The sequence below is a fragment of the Poecile atricapillus genome, chromosome 28 (assembly GCF_030490865.1).
Source record: "Poecile atricapillus isolate bPoeAtr1 chromosome 28, bPoeAtr1.hap1, whole genome shotgun sequence".
In the NCBI taxonomy this organism is placed as follows: domain Eukaryota; kingdom Metazoa; phylum Chordata; class Aves; order Passeriformes; family Paridae; genus Poecile; species Poecile atricapillus.
Window position 1 is genome coordinate 6,020,223 of NC_081276.1, and position 22,078 is coordinate 6,042,300.

Here is a 22,078-nt window from a genome sequence, read left to right on the forward strand (position 1 = left end):
GAACTGAGCCCATCTGAGGGTCTGGAGCCAAAGCTTCTGAAGAAGTGCTTGGCTGTGAGCTGAAGATGGAGGAAGGTGGGGTAGGGAAGAAGTCGTGGGTTGCCCACAAGTTGTTTGGGAGCCTGGGATCATTTTCCAAAAAGCCTTTCAGGAAGTCTAGAGCTAAGTGCTTCATGGTTGAAATTGAGGAATACCTGAGGGACCCTTGAACACCAGCTGAGAACTGGAGCATGTTGCTTATAACTGTGTCTGGTTGAATTTTCTATCAACAAACAAGTGTGTCCTGCAAACCCACTAAAGAGGTGGAGAGCATGGAGGCAGGGGATGCACAGACAGGTGAGAACTGGATCCTTTTGCCTGGAGAAAAGGTCAAGATTTAATCTAATAGCAGTTTTTCACAATTTAGTGGCTACAGAAAGTGCAGGCTCAGGTGTGCAGTGAAAGGTGGGAAATAACAAAATAGGGAAATTCTAACTAGACAGGAAAAAAAAAATCTCACAGGCAGAATAAGTGCTGAAAAACAGACTTGTAGAGGATGTGAAAACATCTTTGGGGACACAGAATTCAACTGGACATGTAGGAACAGTGCAGTATGGAGATGGTACATTAGGGGATGGGTGCATGAGTTACAGAGACGGGGAATGTGGGCATGGGGGTTGCAGAGAGGGGAATGTGGGGTGTGAGGGGAGGGGACAAGATGAGGAGATGGTGGTACTGGGACACAGTCATACCTCTGGTATGTGCTCTGTGTGAGCTGGTGGGGTCCTGGGGGCATTTGAGGCTGGGCCAAGGGGCTGGCTGTCTCCATGTGCTCCTGGAGCTGAGATTCCCAGCTCTTTGGAAACCAGTGGGGCTGGGCTGCAGCTCAGGAGCACAGCAGGTGGTGGTAGACATATCAACCCCTTATGGGGTTGGGGGAGCAGGCAATTGTGTGCCTCCTACCTGAGGGCTTGGGAGGGGACTCTGCTTCATCCTGCGCTCTGGAAAAGAATAAGGTTTAGAGAGGGGCTGAGGGACCAAGGATCCCCAGCAGGACCTGCCCAGGGTTAGCACGTGGTTTATGGAAGCTCCCATCAGCCTCAGCTGGCCCAGAGAATTCAGTGACCCACTGTCCCAGCCTGGGGACTCTGGGGCCTTGGACCTCCCTCTGCCTGAGCCTCTCCCAGCTTCTGGCTGATGCCACGTGTTTTCTCCGGTCTATAATTACCCGGGCACATTCTTAGAGGGTCACAGGAGTTCTGCAGAGCAGCAGCAGGCGGTAAGGGGGACAAGTGCACGGCACAGCATAACAGGCCACACAGTAATACAGGGGGCATGGCATACAGCAAGCTCTTCATTGGGCTGCAAAATGTGTGGCCTGAGCGAGGACAAGCAACACTGTGCAAACAGTGAGCAACACAGTGAGGGCAAGGGGTGGCAGCAATGTCATGAGGGTCAGCACACCTTGACAGTACTTGGTGCAGGGGGGCATGCATGACATGAAACATTGCAGACAGCTAGCAGGATAATGCATCACAACGTGTGACAGGCAGCGTGACACAAGACAGGCAGTGCACAGCAGGTACTGCCATGCACTAAGTAGATGTGCAGGTGCTTTGCTGGGGGCCAGTGGCTTGGTTGCTGTTGGACCATCAGTAGTTTCAGCTCTGGGGTAATGGCTGAGGAAGGGCTTGCTTGTGTGTGCTATAGGACTGAAGGTCTGAATGGTGACAGTGGCCTGAACTGTGGGGCTGTGGGGCAGCAGTTTTGGCTGTGGGGCAGTAGCTTCATGCTAAGGGTTCAGAGATGAGGCAGGTGATGAGATCAGGCTCAGCTATGGGGCAGTGAAATGGGCTGCTGTTGTCAGCTATGTAGCTGCAGTTTTGCCAAGAAGCATCCAATTCAGTAATGGAGCAGTAGCAGAGGCTGGTGGCCCTGGCTGTAGGACACAGGTTTTGGTGGTGGATTCAGTGGCTTTGCTATGTGGCAGTGCCAGTAGCAAGACCCCATGTCCTCAGCCAGTACTCCTGCCATGGGCTAGAGGCTCCAGCTGTGGAGACAGCATCCTGACACCCTGCTCCATGTGTTTCCACAGGCAAGATGTGGGTTGCAGAGGGGCCGGCCTCAGACCAGTGGAGCCTGCGGGATGGGGCTCATGCTGGACATTTCCTGGCTGTGGCTGACCAACTCCGCACTACAGGACAGCTGGTGGATGTGACCGTGGGCCCAGAGGGTGACATGGCCCATGCTGTGGTCCTGGCCTCCATCAGCTCCTTCTTCCACCGCTTCCTGGAGGGCAGGACCACACAACTCCGCCAAGATCCTCCACCCCACGTTCCCCTGCCACCTGGGGCCACGCTGTGGGGCTGGCGGGCTGTGCTCACCTTTGCCTATGGGGGAATTGTGCCCCATGGCCGACCGAAAGAGGTGGAGGAGGCTGCCCGGGCCCTAGGTGCCTCCCGGCTGGTGGCTGCCTGCACCCTGCGTCTGGAGACTGACCACCAGGAAGAAGGTCCTAAGCCCCTGGAGGAGCAGTGGGAGACACTAAGAGCCATGGAGCAGCTCCATGCCGATGGTGTGGGCTGTGACCTCCAGCTCCAAGCAGGGAATGAGGTCATCCCAGGTGGGCAGGAGGTGGGGGTCCCCTATGAGGGGCTGAGGAGTGGGACAGGGTGCTCTGGGACAACGAAGTTCTCTGGTGGGGATAATACTGCAGCTCCAGCTGGGGATCAAGCTCTAGAGGTGCCTGCAGGGCTGCTCCCTTTGGCAGAGCTGGGGCTTTGATGGGTGTGGGGCCACAACACCTGAGTTCTGGGGGCTGCTCAGTGCAGAGTCCCTGCTGCCTCCCACCATTATTCCTCCTTCCTCCTAGTTCAGCGACTGGCCCTGAGCTGCTCCTGTGACTTCTTCCGGGCCCTTTTCACCTGCCCCATGCGGGAGGCCACCCACGACCCTGCTGACCCGTTGGTCACAGGGCTGTCCCCAGCCGAACTGCGTCTCCTCCTCTCCTTTGCCTACACAGGAGCTGTGGCAGGGCCATGGCCCATGGTCTTGGAGGCAGCTGAGACCTCCCTGCGCTACCAGGCCTGGGGGCTCCTCACTCTCTGCCTGGATGTTTTCACCCATGGCCTGACCCCAGAAATTGTCCCTGATGTACTGACCTTTGCTGTGGCCTATGGGTTGGATGAGGTGGTCCATGTAGCAGAGAACTACATCCTGGCCACATTCCCCTGTGTGGTGGTTACACCGGCCTTCCTGGATCTTCCTGCACACCTTCTCATCCGCCTCCTCCGCTCTGATGGTCTTAATGTCCTCCATGAACTGGAAACCTTGGAAGCAGCATCTCGGTGGCTTATGGCCAATGGAGATGGCCAGGAGGATCTAGCCAAAGAGATCCTGTCATCTGTTCGCTTTGCCCTCATGTCCAGCCTGGAGCTGAAGAAGGTCCCATCTGTGACTGCAGGGGTAGCTGACCCAAAGGTCCTCCATGAGCTCATGGTAGCAAGTTTCGCCCCTATGGCCCAGCTGCCATGTCGGGTACGTTCCTTGCAGGAGGTGTTGGTGGTTTGTGGTGGAGACAAAGTAAAGGGCAACCTGGCTGCCCGGAAGCCCAGCAGACACCTCTGGTTTGCAGACCGCTACCTCAGTGCTGTGGGGCTGGTGAAGCAGGTTGAGTGGCGGGCACTGGGACACTTTCCTGATGGCCCACGCTTCCGTCATGCTGTAACTGTGGTGGGCAACAACCTCTACGTCCTGGGTGGAAAGCACTACTACGGGGTCCATGACACCCTAGCCAGTGTCTACAGGTGAGAGCTACAGAGGACTTAGAGTTGCCATGTGGCACCAGGGCATTGTGGGAGGTATTGATAGAACTAGAGGTAGAGCTGCCCCGTGGATCCAAGACATTGTGGCATTGCAGCTGGTCAAGTGGCCCCAAGTCATTCTGGGAACAGTTGGGTGTAGGACTCAGAGGTGCCCTCCTACTCTGGGGTACAGGCTTTTCGGGAGTAGGAGCGGGAGGCTTCTATCTGGAGATACCACAGGACATTATGGATTAGATATTGTCCAGAAGGAGGGGATATTCCCGTGCAAGGTGACCATGTGACCCAAGACATTATGGCAAGTTGTGGGTAGGTTGTTGGCCTTAGCAGTGCCAACATCAGCTCATGGTGTTATAGGTAACAGGTAGTTTCTTGCCCCTTTGCCTCTCAAACCCAGGTACCAGCCTATGGATGATTCTTGGGAGCGTCTGGCCAGTATGACATGTGGACGGAGCTACTTTGCTGCTGTGGCACTTGGTAATTTCATCTATGCCCTGGGGGGAAGCTCAGGGGAGCTCTACTGCACAGACACTGTGGAGTGCTACAACCTGGCCAATGATACCTGGAGGTGAGGCTGCTCCAGCAGATGCCTAGTTTCCCTTTTCTCTCAGAGCCCCTTGTTTTGGCCATGGTGCCCACTGATTGCGTCGTGTCACTAAGCCTCCAGTGGAGGATGGACTTGCAGTGGTATTTGAGAGAAGTCTACTGTGTGGTGAATAACCATGTCCCTTGGGGACTGGCTGTTGGCTAGTGTTGCTTAGTGGGTTTGGGTTTTTAGCCAGTAGTCACTGTTGGTCTTGTTGGCCATCTGCCAATGAGAAAAGTAGTTTGATTCCTCTCATAGGCAGAATGTTCATGGGGTGATGGCCAAGGTTGTCCTTTGAGGGAGTCCAACATGGTTTACTGATGGTGTGGTGACTACAAAGTGTTGAATAGTGATGCCCCTGCAGCATCCATTCTGTGTCACCTGATGATGTACACTGGAGCTCATTGGATGTTGGCAAGTGTTGCCTTCTGAGTGGTCAGTGAAGCCATGGCTCACCAGGGAACCCCTAGGTAGTCAGTCACTGCAGGACACCCTGCTTAACCTGTCCTTCACCCCTCCCTCTTTCCTTGCCCAGGAGGTGCCAGCCCCTGCCAATGGCTCTGTGTGGGCATGCAGCATGTGCCCTGGATGGTGAGCTCTACGTGTCAGGTGGTTGTGATGAAGCATACCAGTGTCAAGCATCCTTGCTCCGCTATGTCCCAGGTGCACCTGTCACACTCCTTGCCCCCATGAATGGCCAGCGAGCTGGCCACATCATGGAGGAGGCAGGTGGGCAGCTCTATGTGGCTGGGGGCCTGTGTCAGCGGGCTGGGCAGACTGGCTACAGGGACCAGCTGACCTTTGAGGTCTACAGCCCCAAGCAGAACATCTGGGTCCTCCTCAGCCCTCTCCCCCGTGCACATGTAGTTGGAGGTGCAGCTGTGCTGGGAGGGGAGCTGCTTGTACTGGGAGGGTACAGTCATGAGACCTACCAGGACACGCACTTGATTCATGCCTACCAACCAGGTACCCGGCGCTGGATCACCCGGGGCACCTTGCCCCATGCATACACTGACCTACAAGCCTGTGTTCTCACTGTACCTTCTGCCTTGCGTGCCCCCAGCTGCCTTAAGGACCCCTTGAGATCAACTGAAACTCCCAATAATGCTTAGGGTATACTCTCTGCATCTCATACTGGGATAGCCAGGTAGCATCTATGGATACCACTATGAGACAAAAGTGTCCAGATCCCTCTCCCAGGTTTCTCCTGTGGTTTCCAGCAACCCTTCACCCTCAGGGTACATGAGCTAGACTGTTATGAACCTATGTGACTTAAAGATTCCCCACACTGTAGCCCTGTGCCTCCAGGAATACTCAATCCCCTTGTCTGAGCCCTTCACTGGGAGCTGGGAATTCCCCAATATTCCCCCTCACCTGGGTTGAATAAAAGTGCTTCCTAAACTGTCTGTCTGGGTCTTATTGTTTCTGGTGGGGAACCCATACATCCAGGTGCTTCTCACAAGGAATAGGAGAGCAGGAGACCAGTGACCTGGGTGTCCTGGGTGGGTGGTGCTGGGCACTGGGGCTCTGTGTGCCTGGGTTCTCTGGGCACAAGGGTGTATGTGTGTGTGTCTCAGGACTGAGAGGGATCTTGGGATGCATAGGGGATCCTGGGGGAATAGAGTCCTGGGGATGCCAGGATTTGTGGGGGTTGATGGTGGGGTATAATAGAGGATCCTGCGGGCTTTGGGGTTCCTAGGTGGTTTTGAGAGGTCTTGGATTCCTGGAGGGACCTGGACTGCTTGTTGTGTGAAGAGGTGGGAGAATTCCAGCAAGGAGTTGCAAGGAGAGGCAAAGGTAATGAGATTCTGAGAAATGCTGGGGTACTAGTAGTGCCTGTGGGGAGGGAACTGGGTGGCTTCAGATGTGTAGAAGATGGACAAAAGTTGTAGTCTAAAGAGTTCTGAGGAGAAGGGGGTAATCACTTCCCTTGGTCTGATGGCCTGTCTCTGTTAACCCAGACCAGGTTTTGTTGCCCTCTCTTTGCTGCCAAGTGCACTGCTGGACCTTGTTCACCTTTCTGTCTACCAAAATACACAGATCTTTTTCCACAGCTCTGCCTCCCAAATGTTTGTGCCCCACTGTTGGGGCCTTCAGACTGTGCCAGCACTGAAGCTGCTCGCCTCACTCTTGTCCCAGGAAACAGGGATAGAGAGGATGGTGTGGTTAGAGGACAGCACCAACAGACAGACAAGTGGCTCCTTACAAACACAGTGTGTGTATGTCCATGACATACTTGCACACCAGACTTTCACGAGCAGACATACTCATGCTGGCCAGCACAGGCACATGTTCCCACCGTTGAACCCAGTAGTTAATCTGGCAGAAGGCTACACTGACTCATAGCAGTTTGACAATACATTTGGGGCAATGAGAACTGGAACTCCATTTCAGGCTAGAAAAGTGATTTATAGGATCCAGCTGCTGCATTTATGCACCAGTTCTGGGGCAAGCCGTTCAAGCCCCACCAATGGTGACTGTTGCCTCCTTGTCACACCTGCCTAAATGTTTGAGTGACACGTAGACAGGTGATCACAAAATTTTGGCCATCTCTGGAGTGCTTTGTTTTCATGTAATTCCTTACAAATCACATCCATTGCCTTTCAAAGCCTCCCACCCTACTCCTCCATATCTGGCCATCCATAATTGGTCATGCAGAGGCATCAACACTTGCACGTTCCTTATTGCCTGCCAGTGGGATGCTTTTTCCGTGTGATTCAGTTTCACAGGAAAGAATCACATATTTGGGGCCAAAGTCAAGAACAGGAGTATAAGTGTGCAGTTTTGAATGCGAGAATACAAGAAGGATCTAAAGCTGTTAAAGAGTATCCAAAGGAGGCCACAGAAATGGGGAAGGGTCTAGAGGGAAAGGATATGAGTAGCAGTCAAATGAGGGCATTTGACATATTCAGTCTGGAGGACATCAAGGGGAGACCTCAGTGCAGAGACCTCCCCTGAAGGGAGGCAGAGGGCCAGCTCTGTTCTGACCCCAGGAACAACTGGAGCTGTGTCATGAGGGCATCCCAATGGATAAATATTAGGAAAAAGCTTTTCCTCCAGAGAGTGGTCAGGCACTGAACAGTCTCCCCAGGGAATGTCACAGCCCCAAGGCTGTCAGAGCTCCAGAAGTGTTTAGACAATGCTCTCAGGCACAGGGTGGGATTGTTGGTGTCTGTGCAGGGCCAGGAGTTGAGCTTGATCCTCAGGGGTCCCTGCCAACTCAGGATATTATAGGATTCTGGGATTCCATGGACTTTTCTTCCCTGTCTTCACTCTTCCAAATACTGAAGACAAATTTCTAATTCACTGTGCCCTGCCTGGACTTGTGGCAGGTCCAGTGAAATTAAGCCAGCACCCCTTTTAAATTCAGGCACAGAATGTTTATTATGTGATTAAGAACCTGGCACTAAGTAGAAAAGTATATTGCATCTTTGTGTGCATAATTTGAACAGAAGCAGTTGCAACAGAGCACAATGTAAATTCTGCTTGCCCTCACTTACCCCAAAACCAGTCTGTGGCAGTGACAGCCCCAGACTATCACTGACCAGTGTAGGACATTATTTGCCTCTGCCAAATACCCAAGTAATTATTTTAGCTCTGGAAACCTCAGGCTGTTTGAGAGTACAAGAGGAAGGAGCTGGATGGCTTCCCCCTAGGCAAGTAGATCTTTCCCTTGTAAAACAAAGCATATAAAGCAGAACCATGACTCTCAATCTCTTTCTCTGAGTGTACAGAATCATTTACATGGTGTTACCTGCATATTTCACTCTGACATCACCAATGGCCTCGACACCCGTGTCTAGGCTGTAAGCAGATGGGGTCCTCGGGAAGCCAAGGTCTGTGACCATCAGCTTCCTGGAAAAAGGCTTGACTGATGTGTGCAGAGGACTGTGGTGAACCCACAGTTCCTTTGTAGTGCAGAAAGAGTAACTTGCAGGAGGACTGCACTGTATCCCCAGATCTTTAATTGTGCAGTAGGTAACCTCAGGGCACAAGTCCACTTCCTTGATTGTACAGAATGTGGGTCGCTGGAGGGGTATTTTGAAACTGCTGAGATGCATCATAGGGTTTCCTGTTGACTCCCTCCATTCCTGCAGTGGATATCGCACCTCTTGGGTCTGCAAGGACTGGTGCCAGGAGGGTTTTCCCACCAGACACATCCATGCCATCCAACCTGCTAGAGCCAGCAAGGTCAGGACCATCACAAACAAGGAAGCCAGGTAGAGCACCCAGTGCAACAGGCAGCAGTGCCTCAGCACCCACTGCCCCCACTGTGGACCCTCCCCACCTGCCTGCAAATGCAGCACAGGTACAGCCCGTCCTGTATGGATGGAGCAAGGGCAGAGGGAAGGAGGAGCAGGTAGGGGGGAGCATGCAGGCTGGGTGAAATGTGTGGTGTCCAGGGGAGGTGGTAGTGTTGTGGCATGAGTGGAAAGCACAGTGTTGGCCAGCATCGGAGGAGGAGATGGAGATCTGACAATAGAAGAAGCTTCTAGCATGGCAGAAGAAGGCACTGCTGTGGAAGTGGTGAGAAATGTGCCAGTGGACCCCACGAGACTACCATAGATAGTGCTGGCAGCAAGGGTGGTTTGAGGATGGCCACTGGTGCTAGAAGGGCTCCTGCTCATAGCTGTTGGCAGCGAGGTGGCATTGCCAAGGGTGGCAGGTCTGTGCAGGGTGATGGTGGTAGCAGCAGTGAGAATGGTAGCAGTGCTGGGGTTCTGTGGGGATGTCATGGTGGGACTGGCTGGTACAGGAGTGGTGGTGCTTGTCAGCATCACAAGCAAAGTGCTTGGGGAAAGGGTGGAGGTACAAGGGGTGCTGAAGGAAGGTCTGGTGAGGGGAGATCCTGTGGTAGTGAGGGTAGGAAGGCAAGATGAGGTAACAGCAGAGGGCATGGTAGTGTCCTCTTTGGGGATGAATCCATGTGGGGGGAAGGTGGTCACGGTAGCTTTCTCTGGTGTTTCTTCCCCATAATTGTATTCATCCCCTTCTTCCTCATCTGCATCCTCCACAATGCTGCAGTTAAGCTTGAAGTGAATGATGGGCTTCTCCCTATGCTCAGTAGGGCTGTGACACAGTACCTTCTCAGGTGCGACCTCCACCTTTGTTTCCTCCAGGCCTCGCTCTGGCTGATAAACAATGTCAGCATTCTTCTGGATCCAGGTCTGGAGGTAGCGCAGGTCACAGTTGCAATTCCAGGGGTTCTCAGTGAGGAAAACATACATGAAGAGACGCCCCTTTGGGAAAAAGTCAGTGGGCAGGGTCTGCAGCTGGTTTCCTGAGAGCCAGAGAGTCTCCAAGTTTTGCAGGTCCTGCAGCAACTCCTTGGGTAGCTCTTTCAGGAGGTTGTCTGAGAGGTCCAACTCCTTGAGTGCCATCAGCCCTGCAAAGGCCTCCCAGGGCAGCTGCTGCATCTTGTTCCCTCTCAAGTCCAGATTCTGCAGCTGTGGCACTGTGCGGAAAGCCCCCGGGGCCAGTGTCTCCAGGCTGTTGTGGGCCACAGCCAGGTGGGTGAGCGCAGGCAGGCCCTCCAGGATGGGTAGGGCTGCCAGTGCATTGTGGGAGAGGGTCAGGTCCTTCACGGATGGCAGCAGGGCCCCTGTGTGCAGAGCCACCAGCCCATTGTTGGCCAGGTCAATGTCCTGAAGCTGGGTGAGGGGCAGAAAGGCAGTGGTGGAGAGGGACTCCAAGTAATTGTTGCTGAGAAGTAGGATGCCTGTATCTGCAGGCAGGTCTGGGGGCACTGCCCTGAGAGCCTGCCCTGTGCAGTTCACCTCCAGGAGGTCCTTGACCTTGTTCATCTCTGAGGGGCAGGGCCGGGCTGGGGACAACAGGGCCAGGAGAGTGACCAGGGTCAGGGCAGGGACCTGCATGGCCTGGAGGGGGAGAACCGAGGGGTGTGGGTACAATCAGGCATGCACCTACACATTCATTGCCCACACAATTCCCACGCAAGCACCATTTGCAGCAAAACTGGCATCCCCTGCCAGACCCTCTGGCAACCTCTGAGCTCTGCAGCTTCTTCCTGGGATGGTGTAATGGAGGGACAAATCCCACACCTACTACCATCTTGTTCTTGGAGACCAGCAGATGACATTTTGGCCCTTTTGCCCTGACTCATGGGCCTCTTCACAGCAATGCCTTCTACACTGGGACAGCATTGCTGCCCTCACCACTGTAAAAGCCATACCTCTGCAGTGTTTTTGTCCCAGCATACCCACACCCAGCTCGACCCAGACAAATTGTGTGCTGGAAGAATCTCCCCAAATATGCTCTTACCAACACCAGCTGAGCCCTCTGCAAGATTTGGAAGGTAGGAGTATGAATCATGTGAAGGGAGCTTCCTGTGCACAGATGTGTCTTCCATAAACAACCAGGCCCCTGTGAACGCTGTGACTCACCTGTAGATCTTCCAGTGTTTGCTCTCCTGCTGCTCTGCCTCCTCCTGCCCATAGACCAGACAGTGCTCTGGGTCAGTGCTAGCGAGGAGCTGCCCAGCTCTCTATCAGCACCCACAGCTGTGGGAAGGGAGTTATGGTTTCCTGAGCAGCCAAACCCATCTCCTGTCTTCTCACACAGCCCTTTCTTTGGCTGCACTGCCACATCACCATCTCTCCTTGCAAAATGTCAATGAGGATCAGTAGGCATTGCCCCAGCAGCAAATGGTTGTGGCCCAATGCAATCTGCACTGGATCCTGCTTGTTCTGCTGCTCAAACCAGTTTTCCCCTTAGAATTCGCAGGAGCATTTGCAGAAAATAATTCCATTGGCTTCTGAAGAGAAAATGGGCAGGAATATTGGCCACAGCTTCTGAGAAGGGGCTGAGGTAGTAATAAAATGACTATGCCCATGATGCTGGAGAAGCACTTGTGTCTGGATGCAGGCCTAACTGGACCAGGATGCCTTGAGGCTCAGGACATCTCTTGCTGTCTGTGATAGGAGTGGGATGGACTGAAGCTCTCCTCCCCTAGCAACTGTAGTTTAAAGTCCTCTTCTCTAGCTTGGCAATTTTGTGAGTGTTCTTTGATTTTTCTGACAGATGGACTTCATCTGCCCCCAGGAGATCAGGTTGTTCAAAGCAAGTCTGATAGTCTAAGTAGCCAAATCCCTGGCTGTGGCACCAGTACTGTAACCATCTGTTGATTCCCCAGATTCAACTGGCTCTTTCAAACCACTTCCCTTTGACTGGGAAGATTGATGAAAAAACTACCTGTGCTCCAGAGTCAGCAGCTACAGCTGCTCCCAGGGCTCTGTAATCCTTCTTGATGCTGCTCAGACTGCTCTTGACTGTATCACTGGCACGCACATGAAACAACAGCAGCAGGTAATGGTGGACTGTGCAAGGCATGGTAGTCTCTCAGTGATATCTCTGATATGAGTCCATGGTAAGCAGCATAATCTAGAGAGTACAGCAGACCAGTAAATAGTGCCTCCATACCACTCAGAAGAGAGTCTCCTCCTACTGTTACCCTCTTAGCTGTGATAATTATTATATGGGGAGCAGATCATATAACTGGTTGTTATATGGGGAGTAGATGGGGTTACCTTACTCATCTTCAGTGTCTCACTTGCTGAGTCTTTCCTGCAGAGCAGTGAAAGGTTCTTCAAGGGCACCTCTGTCTTCTGGAAAAGTTCTGCAAGAGCACCTGTGGCTTTGGGGAAGACTATTCTTCCTGCAGGTCCTTGCTGTTCCATCCTTCCACACTGGCCCTCCTTCCTTCTGTGTGCGTTCTCTTGGTCTTCTCCCCTTCTATGTGTATCACTGGAGAAGTCTCTTGCTGTTTGGCTTTGTGCTGAAGGTCTACTGCAAACTGTGCTTGCAACCAGCTAACTCTCTCCTTCCAGGGAAAGAACTCCTTCTCAGCCTTCCTGCTACTATACAGCTTTCTTGCTGCCTCTTGCCTTTCTCAATCACTTGCCACAGGTGGTCCTGGGCACACCTTTTGCAGGTAGATCTGCTGCCTGTCCCTGCCCTAGAGAAAGACCTATTCATTTCTTGCAATGAGAGATCTTCATTGCAGCACCTCCATTTGGCAGCTCTGTCTGGATGGAGGCACTGGCAGCAGACCTCTGCATCATGCGTTGGAATTGCAGCCTTTGCTCTCAAAGGAGTGTCCATCATTCTGCCTTTGGAGTCAGGTAGGAGGAATGTCTTCAACCTGTTAAAACAGCCACACAACATTCCTGGTTCATAGAAGACAGAGCTTAGATGCAAGTTACAAATGGTATGTGTGATGGTAACTGCATTGGAGTACTCATCTGCAGATGTATTTCCCTCTGCTTTGGGGATTGAGACAGGAGGTGTCATTTTAACTAGAGCCTCTGATTTCCCAGGCTTTTTTGTTTCTTTTTACTTTACATTTTTACAGTCAGATACAACTGTGTGCTTTGGCTGCTCCATTTCCTAGATCCAATTGTTGGAAATTATATAACTTTTCTAATTATTAAATTAATAGTTTAATTAACTTCTAATTATTTTTTAAAAAAGAACAATAACCAGTATGTAAGTTACATGTAGTGAGTTAGTCTTAAACCACTTTTAGCCAGCATTTAGTAAAGTTATCATATGCTCCATTTATGGGAACACAGCTTGGGAAAATTACTGAAACTTTACATTTTGCTAAACTAACTCTGATATGCTTCAGTGAAAAAAGCCTGGGAGAGAGAGATATATTGTTGAAGCTGGATATCTAGATTGCAGAATTTATGGATTACAAGGACCTTTTGCGGAAACCAGAAGATAAAGAGGAGACTAACAAAGACTCAGTATATGTGTTGGAAAGTCCCTACTGGAGGAAAAAGATACGAAAAAAACCTAAAAATATGGTCTAATTAGCATAAGAAGCAAGAAATCATCAGCCAATAGAAGATGGAATACTAATTATGAAAGAGTTATGTAATTTAGAACCAATAACATTAATTTCTTTGTTTGCAGTGTATAAATAAGTAAAAATTTTGTATTGATGTCTGTATGGAGGTTGGAATTTTTTTGGCCATACATATACCTCTGGACCAAGGATAAAGTAATATCTTACTTATTTTCACTGAAAAGACTATGTTAGAGGGTTTTACTTATCCTGACGATGTTGGGGGATTTAGTAACAGAAGGATAGCAGAAGCACGCTGACAAGTAAGACTGCTTGCCCCTATTTTTTTCTGTTTTATATATTGCCTGGCTCACATCTGTATTCCCACTGCTGAAGCAGTGGTGTCACTCCATAAAGTGCAGAGTGTGTTCTCCAGTGGGGTCTGGATATACAAACACTGGCTCTACTGCAGTTGTTGGTGGCTCTTTATCCTCTTCTGCAAGAGTGTATAGGCAGGCTGTAGCCTGAAGCTGAGTGAATGTCAGAGGCAACGAATGGGTTTCTTTTGGGCATGTTCAAAAATGCAGTATGGGCTGTGAGTGTCTTCTAGATCATTTCAGCTACAGCTGCTGCTAGGCCAGCAGCAGGCTGGAGGGGCATTGCTGGGTCTCTCCTCTCCACTGTGGTCCATGGTGTCTCCTCCTGACAGCTTTCAGAAAAAAGAGCCTGGATGAAACCCCACACAGTCCTGGTGGGCTGTGTAAAGCCTTCTGCCCAGGCTGAGGTGCTTTGTGCCCCTAGCATCTGCCTAAGCAGTGAGTGCTTGTGCATCCTTCCCCTGCAGCAGTGTCTCCTACTGGCTGATGTCTCTCCTGTACTAAAGAGGAGGGGACCAAACACCACACATGGTGTGGAATTGTGTATATTTGGTCTGAGCAGTGCTGAGCCCTGGTGTGCTATATATGTACATCTGTAATAACGTTGCTGTCTCCACAGAACTGTGCTATGCCATCGACACGTGACAGGATCTCCAATGCTCTCTGCATATGGAAAGCCATATGTAGCACTTGTTATGTCCAAAAACCCAGTGCAGGTAACACTGCAGATAAAGGTAGTATTGAAGGTTAAGTTGCCACGTGTCATGATTTGACACTGGCCAAAGACCAAGCACCCACAAGAGTCATTCTCTTATCCTCTCCTGCTATAGATGGGCAAAGGAGAGGGAAAAAGATGAGCAGAGTCAGAAGAGGATAATGAGAAGTAAAATAAGCCATTGAAACACCTTTCTTCCTCTCAAGCCCCTCCCTCCTTCCCATGAACAGCATAGGGAGACAGGGTGTGGGGGTTTTGGTCAGTTTGTGACTCAAGATCATCTTCTGTTCTCTCAGGGAGAGTCTGCTCTGCTGCGCATTGGGTTCCCTCCCATGGGCAGTTGTCCCAAAACAGTTGTGGCATGGGTCACTCATCCATGGGGGGCAGTCCCCTAAGGATAGACTACTCCGGTTTGGAAGCAAGGGCCCTCTCTCTCTAACTTTGGAAGCAGGGATCCTCTCTATTCAGGTCTCCCACTAGATCACAGCTTTCTCTAACATCCACCAGTTCCACCATGACCACTTTTCCCATGGGCTGCAAGTGGATATCTTCATCCTCCATGGACTTCACGCATGACAAGGGGACAATTTTTTTCACCACAGTCCTCACCATGGCCTGCAGAGGAATCTTGGCTGTGGAGCTTGAAGCACCTCCTCCCCTTCCTTTTTTCCCACTGACCTTGGTGTCGCCATGTTGTTCTCCCTCACATGTTCTCACCTTGTTCTCTTCTCTGACGAGAAGAAAACTGCTGCTTGTAGGTACCATTGCCAACAAGTTTTACTAATTCAAAGATTCCTGCAGGATCCCGCAGTGCCAAGAAGTTGATCTCATTTAGGTTCCACATTGGGGAATTGCTTGCCATGTTTCCGCTGCTGTCCATGCAGTCCTGCTGCCATTGCACAGTGGTGCTGCTGCTGTCGTGCTGTCTCTATTGAACGCCTCTCCTCATGCAGGGCACTGGGAAGGTGAAGCTGCTGCTGCCACCCCTGCCCTTTTGCCCACAGCACAGCTGGCCCCTGTCAGCATTGATTCACTGCTCCTGGAAAAAACTGCGTGTGTGCTGTTATGATTTTCTTCTCAAATATGTCGTCACATATGAGGCATTACCAATGTCTCTAATTGGACCAGCAGCATGTCCATCTTCAGAGCCATCAGAGATTCTCAAAAAAGCTCTCCTGTCTGTCCCACACTCCTGCTACCAACAAACCAGGCCATGCCAAATTAACACAGCTTGGCTACACAATTTTGCACACAACAGAGCCTCAGATACCATCAGAGCAAACTGTGGGGCCACCCCCTTGCTTCACAAACATTTTAGCACTAGAATTCCTTTGGCCCTGTTAACCACCCACATACAATTCAAATTCATTTCCTGGGCCTAGAAGAGCTAAATCCGGGGCATTAATCAGCCTTTCTTTTAATTTTCTTAAGTTCTGCTTTTCTTCTGGTATCTATACAACAACATTGGGACTATCTTGGGTTAAAAAGCCACAAAATAAAAAGTCCTTAATCCATGTCCTGCAAAAACCTATTCATTCTAAAAATTGTTACAGCTCCTCTTCAGTCCTGGGCAACGGCATCTCCAAGGTTCCCTGGACCCCTTCTGTGCCAACACACCCCAAGCCTTCAGTCCAAATATACCCTAAACATTCAACCTTTCTCTCTATCATGTCTGCCTTCCTTTTAGACACTCCAAGCCTTCCCTGCAGCCAGAAAATGGAACAATTTTGGAGTGGCTTCCCCTACTACCTCCTCCCATTCTCCTGATAGGAGCCAGTCTTTAGTAGCAATGTGAGGAGGGAACCTGGCTCAAGACAGTACAAGGATCTGGCACTGTGGAGTGCCTGGGTTCAACAGCCCCACCTACTGTGCACCATAACTGGCAGGATAATAGAGTTCTAGGGAGACATACACGGATCCAAAAGATCTGCCTTTAACAGGGATTTAACTACAGGCTGCAACCCTTTCCTTCCTTCCCTTGGCTTTTTAGACACCAGTTGTCCAGGTCACCTTAGAGTAATGTGGAGAGGCTCCATATCCAGTTTTCCATATCGAAAGAGTGCTAGCATCCTCATCACCCCTCACAACACTAACTCGCATTCCCAACTCCAGTCATCAAATTCCCTCTTAGCAAACCACATTTACAACTAAGAATAATCAGAAACTCATACTTTTCAAATCCAGCTCATACATTGACCAAACTCTCAGGGAAATTCCTGTGTTATTTTACACAGAATGCACCTGCTCACCTTTCTTACTTATCAAAAGAACATTACAACAATTGTTCCCCTTTTAATATAAAATTCAAATTAGACTGAGAAGTTAATGTGTCTATCAGTGTCTGGAAAATTAATCCACAAACAGCAGAGATTTATGTCCAAAAAGGAGACAGGAGAGTCTGTTTACTTTTTGAATAAAGGGAGAGGTCATGGGACATTCCCCTGGATCTCTCAAATTTTTGGAGGACACAGCCTCCATTTTATCCAAATTTATCCAGTCCTTCTCTCTTTCCCCATTGGCTGAGGTACTTGAGAGGTACAGACTTCTTGGAATGCCTGATACCTAAGATTCCCCTCAAATGTATAACTCTCCCTCTTAATTTTTAATTCTTATGGAATTTATGGTTTTTCCCCATTGTTTCTTTCATCTTTCAATATCCAATTTCATTTATCAGCAAACCTACAGTTTGTTTGCAAAGGAAAATATCTTTTTTCCATTCATCAATCAGTGGAATCCTTCCCATTGTTTCTTTTATCTCTCAGTGATAGTTTTATCTACCAGCAGACCCACAGCCTGTTTGTAAAGAAAATCCATCATTCTTCTCAATCCCACCTCTTTTATTTTTTTTTTTTTTTAATAATTGTCTTTATAAGCTTTAGTTATCATTGACTTAATTTCCTGTTCCTGGGTCTTTTTTGGTTTTGCAATTATTTGCAGTGACATCAGTTTCTGTCCTTTTGTAGCCATCTCTGGATCAGTAGGCATGGCTACTACCTGCATCCTTTTGATCGCATGTTGAATAAGTTTTACTAAGCAAGAGATCATGTATGGTAAAAATTAGAGTTGCTACAGCACAAAAAATGCATTTGTTTAACTCAGTTCACCAGGTAACCATGAAAACATGTCCCATTCCCATCCTTTCCATGTTTGGACCAGTACATGAGCTAACTTTCTTATTCCTTTTGTTATTTGTTTCACCACCTTTCATCTATCATTTAATTTTACACACACTCCCCCTTCTTCTGCTCACAGTATTTTCATTTCCAAGCTCCCACATGAGGTTTCCACCTGAAGTTACATCCCAGATCTGTTTTGTTAGATCTGGACCAGAACTTACTGAAAAGGGTTCGAGTTCCATTCTGGTGTTGCCACTTCCACTGATAGTCACAGGCAACATGTGTCTTACTTGTGGAGCTCTGGTGCGACTGGCCCCGCTCCCCCATGGCCTGTGAGGTCCGGCAGGGGCTGGGCTCAGCCTTCTGTGGCTCCCGGATGGGGAATGGAGACTGCTGGGCTTCCCCCAGCCCCAGACTGGGCCGAGCTGTGGCCCCTCCCAGGAAACCCTCTGGGTCCCATTCCAGTGGGGTGGCTAAAGCCCTCCCCAGGGGGCCCCTGGCCCTAGGCTAGACTGGGCCACAGTTGCTGACATCTTGCCGATACACCCCCACCCATGGTCCGTACAGACGGCTCCAGGCTGAGAAGCGATCCCATCTGCTCATCTGCTCTGGGCTTGGGCCAGATTTAACTTTTTCACTACACAGATGAGACCTGCAGACTTAATCCCCTCTCCAGAGAGAGGAAAGTGGGAGCAATCAACATGTAAAGAGACAACCTGAAACATCAAGGTCAGTAAAGGAAGGAGTCAAGCCTCAGATGGAAGGAGAATGAGGAGATGCTTTAATAAGCTGAAATATTCTTTTGGTAGGGCCATGGAGATGGACAATAATGTTCTGAAAAACTCTTTTAATTAATGAAAGAGTATTGGGAGGAATAAAGTATTCAAACTGTAGATCTGAGCAAAAGTATCTGTTGATAAAACTAACCAGATGGTGGAGTAGCTGTGATCCCATGAGATGCCTGAACAGAGAGAGAGAGAAGTAAGAGCTAATGAAGACCCTTTACCCCAAGGGAAAGAAGAAAACCTCTGTTCCCAGAAATGATCACGGAGACAGATGAAGAAAACCTTTGCCTTTGAATAACTCATCCTTAAAATAATACCCCTTGAGTTCACGGCCCAGGAACACACCTCAGACTAGTGTGAAAATGGGAAGAAAACATGATGACAGAGTTTTTTTTCAGGTGGCTGCCAGGCATGGAAATGAAAAGTCACAAGAAAACTGTTTTTCTTGTAGAGAACTCTCCATGAAATGACAAGAGAAAACTCCTCTCCCTACAGAGACTGATGAAAAGACTATTGTATAGTTGGTACTGCTTTAACATCCCACGTTTTGTCTCTATGGTGTCAGCTGGGAAAGGAAAAAGGTTAGGTTGGGGCAGAAAAAGTTTTTAGAGGTTTTATTCTGGTTTCTTATTTCTTGTAGTCCTATTAATACAGTTTCTTTATTACTTTTAAGTTTTAAGCCTGTTTTGCCGTTCTCCTAATCCATATCTCACAGCAAGAAATAAGTAAGTACTGTAGTGATTTTAGCCAGAGCTAAAAACCACCACATTATTTAATGTGTTGTCTGGGAAACACAAACTAACAAATCTAAACTACTACAAGCAGTCAAAACTCCTTGAAGAATTTTTCCTGTAAAATAAGTTCCCCTGAGCCTACTGCATCCACAATCACATATCTTGGAATTATTTGTTCCAAAAATACTTTATTAACCAATCCTGTAGTTGCTGAAACGCCTGGAAATGCTTCTGGCCACCCTGTTAACTGACACACTATTACAAGAAGATATTTAATCTTGTCACTTGGAGCAGTTCAGTAAAATCCATCTGGCATCCCTGGAAAGGACATGCAGCCTAAGGCCTCCCTCTACTGGCAAGTTTCTTTGTAACTCTGTTATTGGTTTTAGCACAAGTCGAACATCCCTCAATAGCTTGCTTTGACAGACTAAAAAGACCCACAGCAGCCTACATTTTGAGGAAAGCTTCTGCCAGTCCTTGGAAGCCCCAAGGACTTCCTTCATGAAGTTGTTTAAACAACTGTAAGGCCAGAGCTTTTGGTATTGTAAAAAATTATGTTCTCGTTTTTTAATATAAAATTTAAAAAGTTTAATAGAAAGACAAGAAGAAATAGACAAAGAAACAAATAAAGCAAAATGAATAAATATGGCTGGGTGCCTCAGCATTCAGCCAAGAGCACACTTTACTAACAAAGGATTGTCCCTTAAAAACAGAAGTCTCTTGCATATTCATAAATGCTTATGCATGATTTAAACATTCTTCTTAAGTTTTAGATGTTCTTTTGTTTAGCTTCAACTCCCCCCTCCCCAGTAGATCAATCTTCTTGGCTCCTTTGCATCTCACACTCCCTGATAACAGAGGTTCAAAAAATTGCTCCCATGTAACTACAGTCACTGCTATCTTCATCTGAATAAGATAATCTAAGAATGCAGGGGGAAATTTCTGACTATCTTTTCAGCTTCTGGGTTATATTAACAAAAACAGTCTTTATTTTAATACCATATTACAGCTTTAAATATATATATATATATATATAAATGTATTACACCACTATTTCTAAGTTTTATCAATAACAGAAATAAAAGAAACTATATTAGTACAGCAAAGTTTTCCAACATGATACATATAACATTAATTTTAATAATTGTGAAAAACCAGTAATATATATATCTATAACAAGTATCCGCTGTTTGCCATCCGTTGTAAACCAATTCTCCCCACTTACCCTTTGCCCCACTTTTTTCAAATTATCTCAAGTTCCTCTGGTGGAAAAGACAATTTTTCTGGCAGAGGTGCAATTTCTGGGAGCAAGGAGAGGATCTTAAAGATTTCTGGCAACAATGCAGCTTTCTGAATTTCTTCATCAGCCAGTTGGTTTCCTATTGCCTCCTCTGAGCACCCTGCTTGGTGTCCCTTGGTGTGTATTATTGCCACCCTTTTTGGTAAGTTCACCACCTCCAATAGGTGGGAGATTAAGTTCTCATGACCTAACATCTTCCCCCTGCAAGTTAATAAGCTTCTTTCTATCCATTGTTTCCCAAATGCATGTATCGCCCCATATGCATATTTAGAAGCAGTAAAAACACTCATTGTCTCGTCCCAATATAAATCACAGGCTCTCACAAGCCCACACAGCTCTGCTGAGTGAGCTGACCAAGTGGGCGGTAACCTCTCCCCCTTCCTTTAATTGCTTTCCACTCACAATAGAGTATGCTGTAAATCGTTTCCCTTCTACCATCATTGAAGACCCATCAATAAACACATTTTCTCCCTCAGGCCAGGGAGTATTTTGTGAAACTTCCCTCACACAGATCTGGAGATCTATCACCTGAATGCAGGTATTTTGGAATTTGTCCTGATTTAGGGCAAATTTGGGAGAAAACCTCCAACAGGCCCCCCCCAGGAAGCAAACCCACGTGGCCCCTTTCTTCCCCCCCCCCCCCCGCCCCCCCCCCCCCCAACCAGTTCGGGAAGAGATTTCTCTGAGAGAAGTGGAAAAAACCTGTTTATTTCACAGGCGCAGCACTACCCAGCACAAGAATGAACAATATCAAATTACAAAACCTCTCACTGCTCTGAAGAGATGACAAAATTCAGAGGGTCTCTTTCCTGCAGGTGTTCACTCTGTTATCAATCCTTCTGGTCCTGGAAAATGCCGCTGCCCAGGCTGGGCTCCCTGTAGTCCGCGGGTGCAAGCTCCTGGTGCTCCCACGAGTCCCCAGTCCAGAGCAGGTTTGATCCATTTAAAGGAAAAGGGAAAGAAAACAGTCCAGGAAGACCTCTCCACTTCGGCTAGTTGGAAAGGCAATGGGATTTGTCCCTTGTTGTCTGTCTGTGCTGTACTCAAAACTCCGTCCCAGGATGCGGGGGGAGCAAGTACAGTCTCTGATAACAGACTCAGTGCTTCTCCACTCACTTCTACTCTTAGATGAAGTTTTAAGGATATAAAACGTATTTCTGGGCTAGGTGGATGAATGGGGATACAATTTAACATCACACTCACCCCAGGACAACAAATGATGATACATATTCAAGTATTTCTTTGAACTCATTTACATGTTCCAGGAAATTTTTAGCATTTTTTCAGGTCCTTCCTCTGATCCTCCTTTTTGGAGCATGTGCAGTAATCTTGAATGTGGTTTTGAGGGTTGTGTGTCACCTCCTCATGGCCCTCTGTGTCATGATTTCAGCAGATGACAGTTGTTGATAGTCAAAGTGTCAGTAGCAGGGGTTCACATCATACTCGTTCCTCAAATGTTATCCAACCATGCAGACTGTTTAGCTATTTCAGTAATTTCAAATTAACCACAAGTACTCTAAATCAACATCAGCTACTTCACAAATATATCTGAGTTACTTTAATTATTGTGAGTTACAAAATTAAAAGCATTAGCTATTATTTCACAACTATAGCTACTTTTGTGTTGTGGGTTAGGTGTCTCTTTTTTTTAGTTCTGGCTTGCCTGTGGAATTTTTACCCATTGGTTGCTGGGACAACCTAACTGCAGGTACTTGGTGGGTGCTTGAGAAAAGACAAAGAGTTCAGCCGGGGCACAGGGGGAGAAGGGGGCAGGAAAAAGGGAGGGTGGGGACAGTTTGGTGGGCTTTCTTCAGCTTCGGAGAAGGAAACTTTGGGGCACAGAGCTGTTGCGGTGG

General features: G+C 48.6%; 2 protein-coding genes across 2 annotated transcripts; one reads left to right on the forward strand and one right to left on the reverse strand.

Moving 5' to 3' along the window:
* The first annotated feature begins 817 nt into the window (after positions 1-817).
* Positions 818-5,792, forward strand: KLHL33 (kelch like family member 33). The gene is made up of 5 exons (XM_058858590.1): positions 818-1,258; positions 2,075-2,602; positions 2,852-3,785; positions 4,198-4,368; positions 4,922-5,792. Exons 2-5 carry the CDS (start codon positions 2,080-2,082, stop codon positions 5,496-5,498), a joined length of 2,205 nt encoding a protein of 734 aa, XP_058714573.1. The 5' UTR covers positions 818-1,258; positions 2,075-2,079; the 3' UTR covers positions 5,499-5,792.
* Positions 5,793-7,750: 1,958 nt separating this feature from the next.
* On the reverse strand, positions 7,751-11,196 carry GP1BA (glycoprotein Ib platelet subunit alpha). Its single transcript, XM_058858591.1, has 2 exons — positions 10,791-11,196; positions 7,751-10,265 (listed from the first exon to the last, which is right to left on the reverse strand). The coding sequence occupies exon 2, from the start codon at positions 10,260-10,262 to the stop codon at positions 8,127-8,129; it is 2,136 nt and encodes a 711-aa protein (XP_058714574.1). The 5' UTR covers positions 10,263-10,265; positions 10,791-11,196; the 3' UTR covers positions 7,751-8,126.
* Positions 11,197-22,078: the final 10,882 nt, after the last annotated feature.

Bases quoted from the DNA above. Each gene is read 5' to 3' on its own strand.
- KLHL33 (XM_058858590.1), top strand. From the start codon at position 2,080: ATGTGGGTTGCAGAGGGGCCGGCCTCAGACCAGTGGAGCCTGCGGGAT. The intron at 3,786-4,197 runs GTGAGAGCTACA...TCTCAAACCCAG, and splicing joins ACCCTAGCCAGTGTCTACAG to GTACCAGCCTATGGATGATT. The intron at 4,369-4,921 runs GTGAGGCTGCTC...TTCCTTGCCCAG, and splicing joins CTGGCCAATGATACCTGGAG to GAGGTGCCAGCCCCTGCCAA.
- GP1BA (XM_058858591.1), bottom strand. From the start codon at position 10,262: ATGCAGGTCCCTGCCCTGACCCTGGTCACTCTCCTGGCCCTGTTGTCC.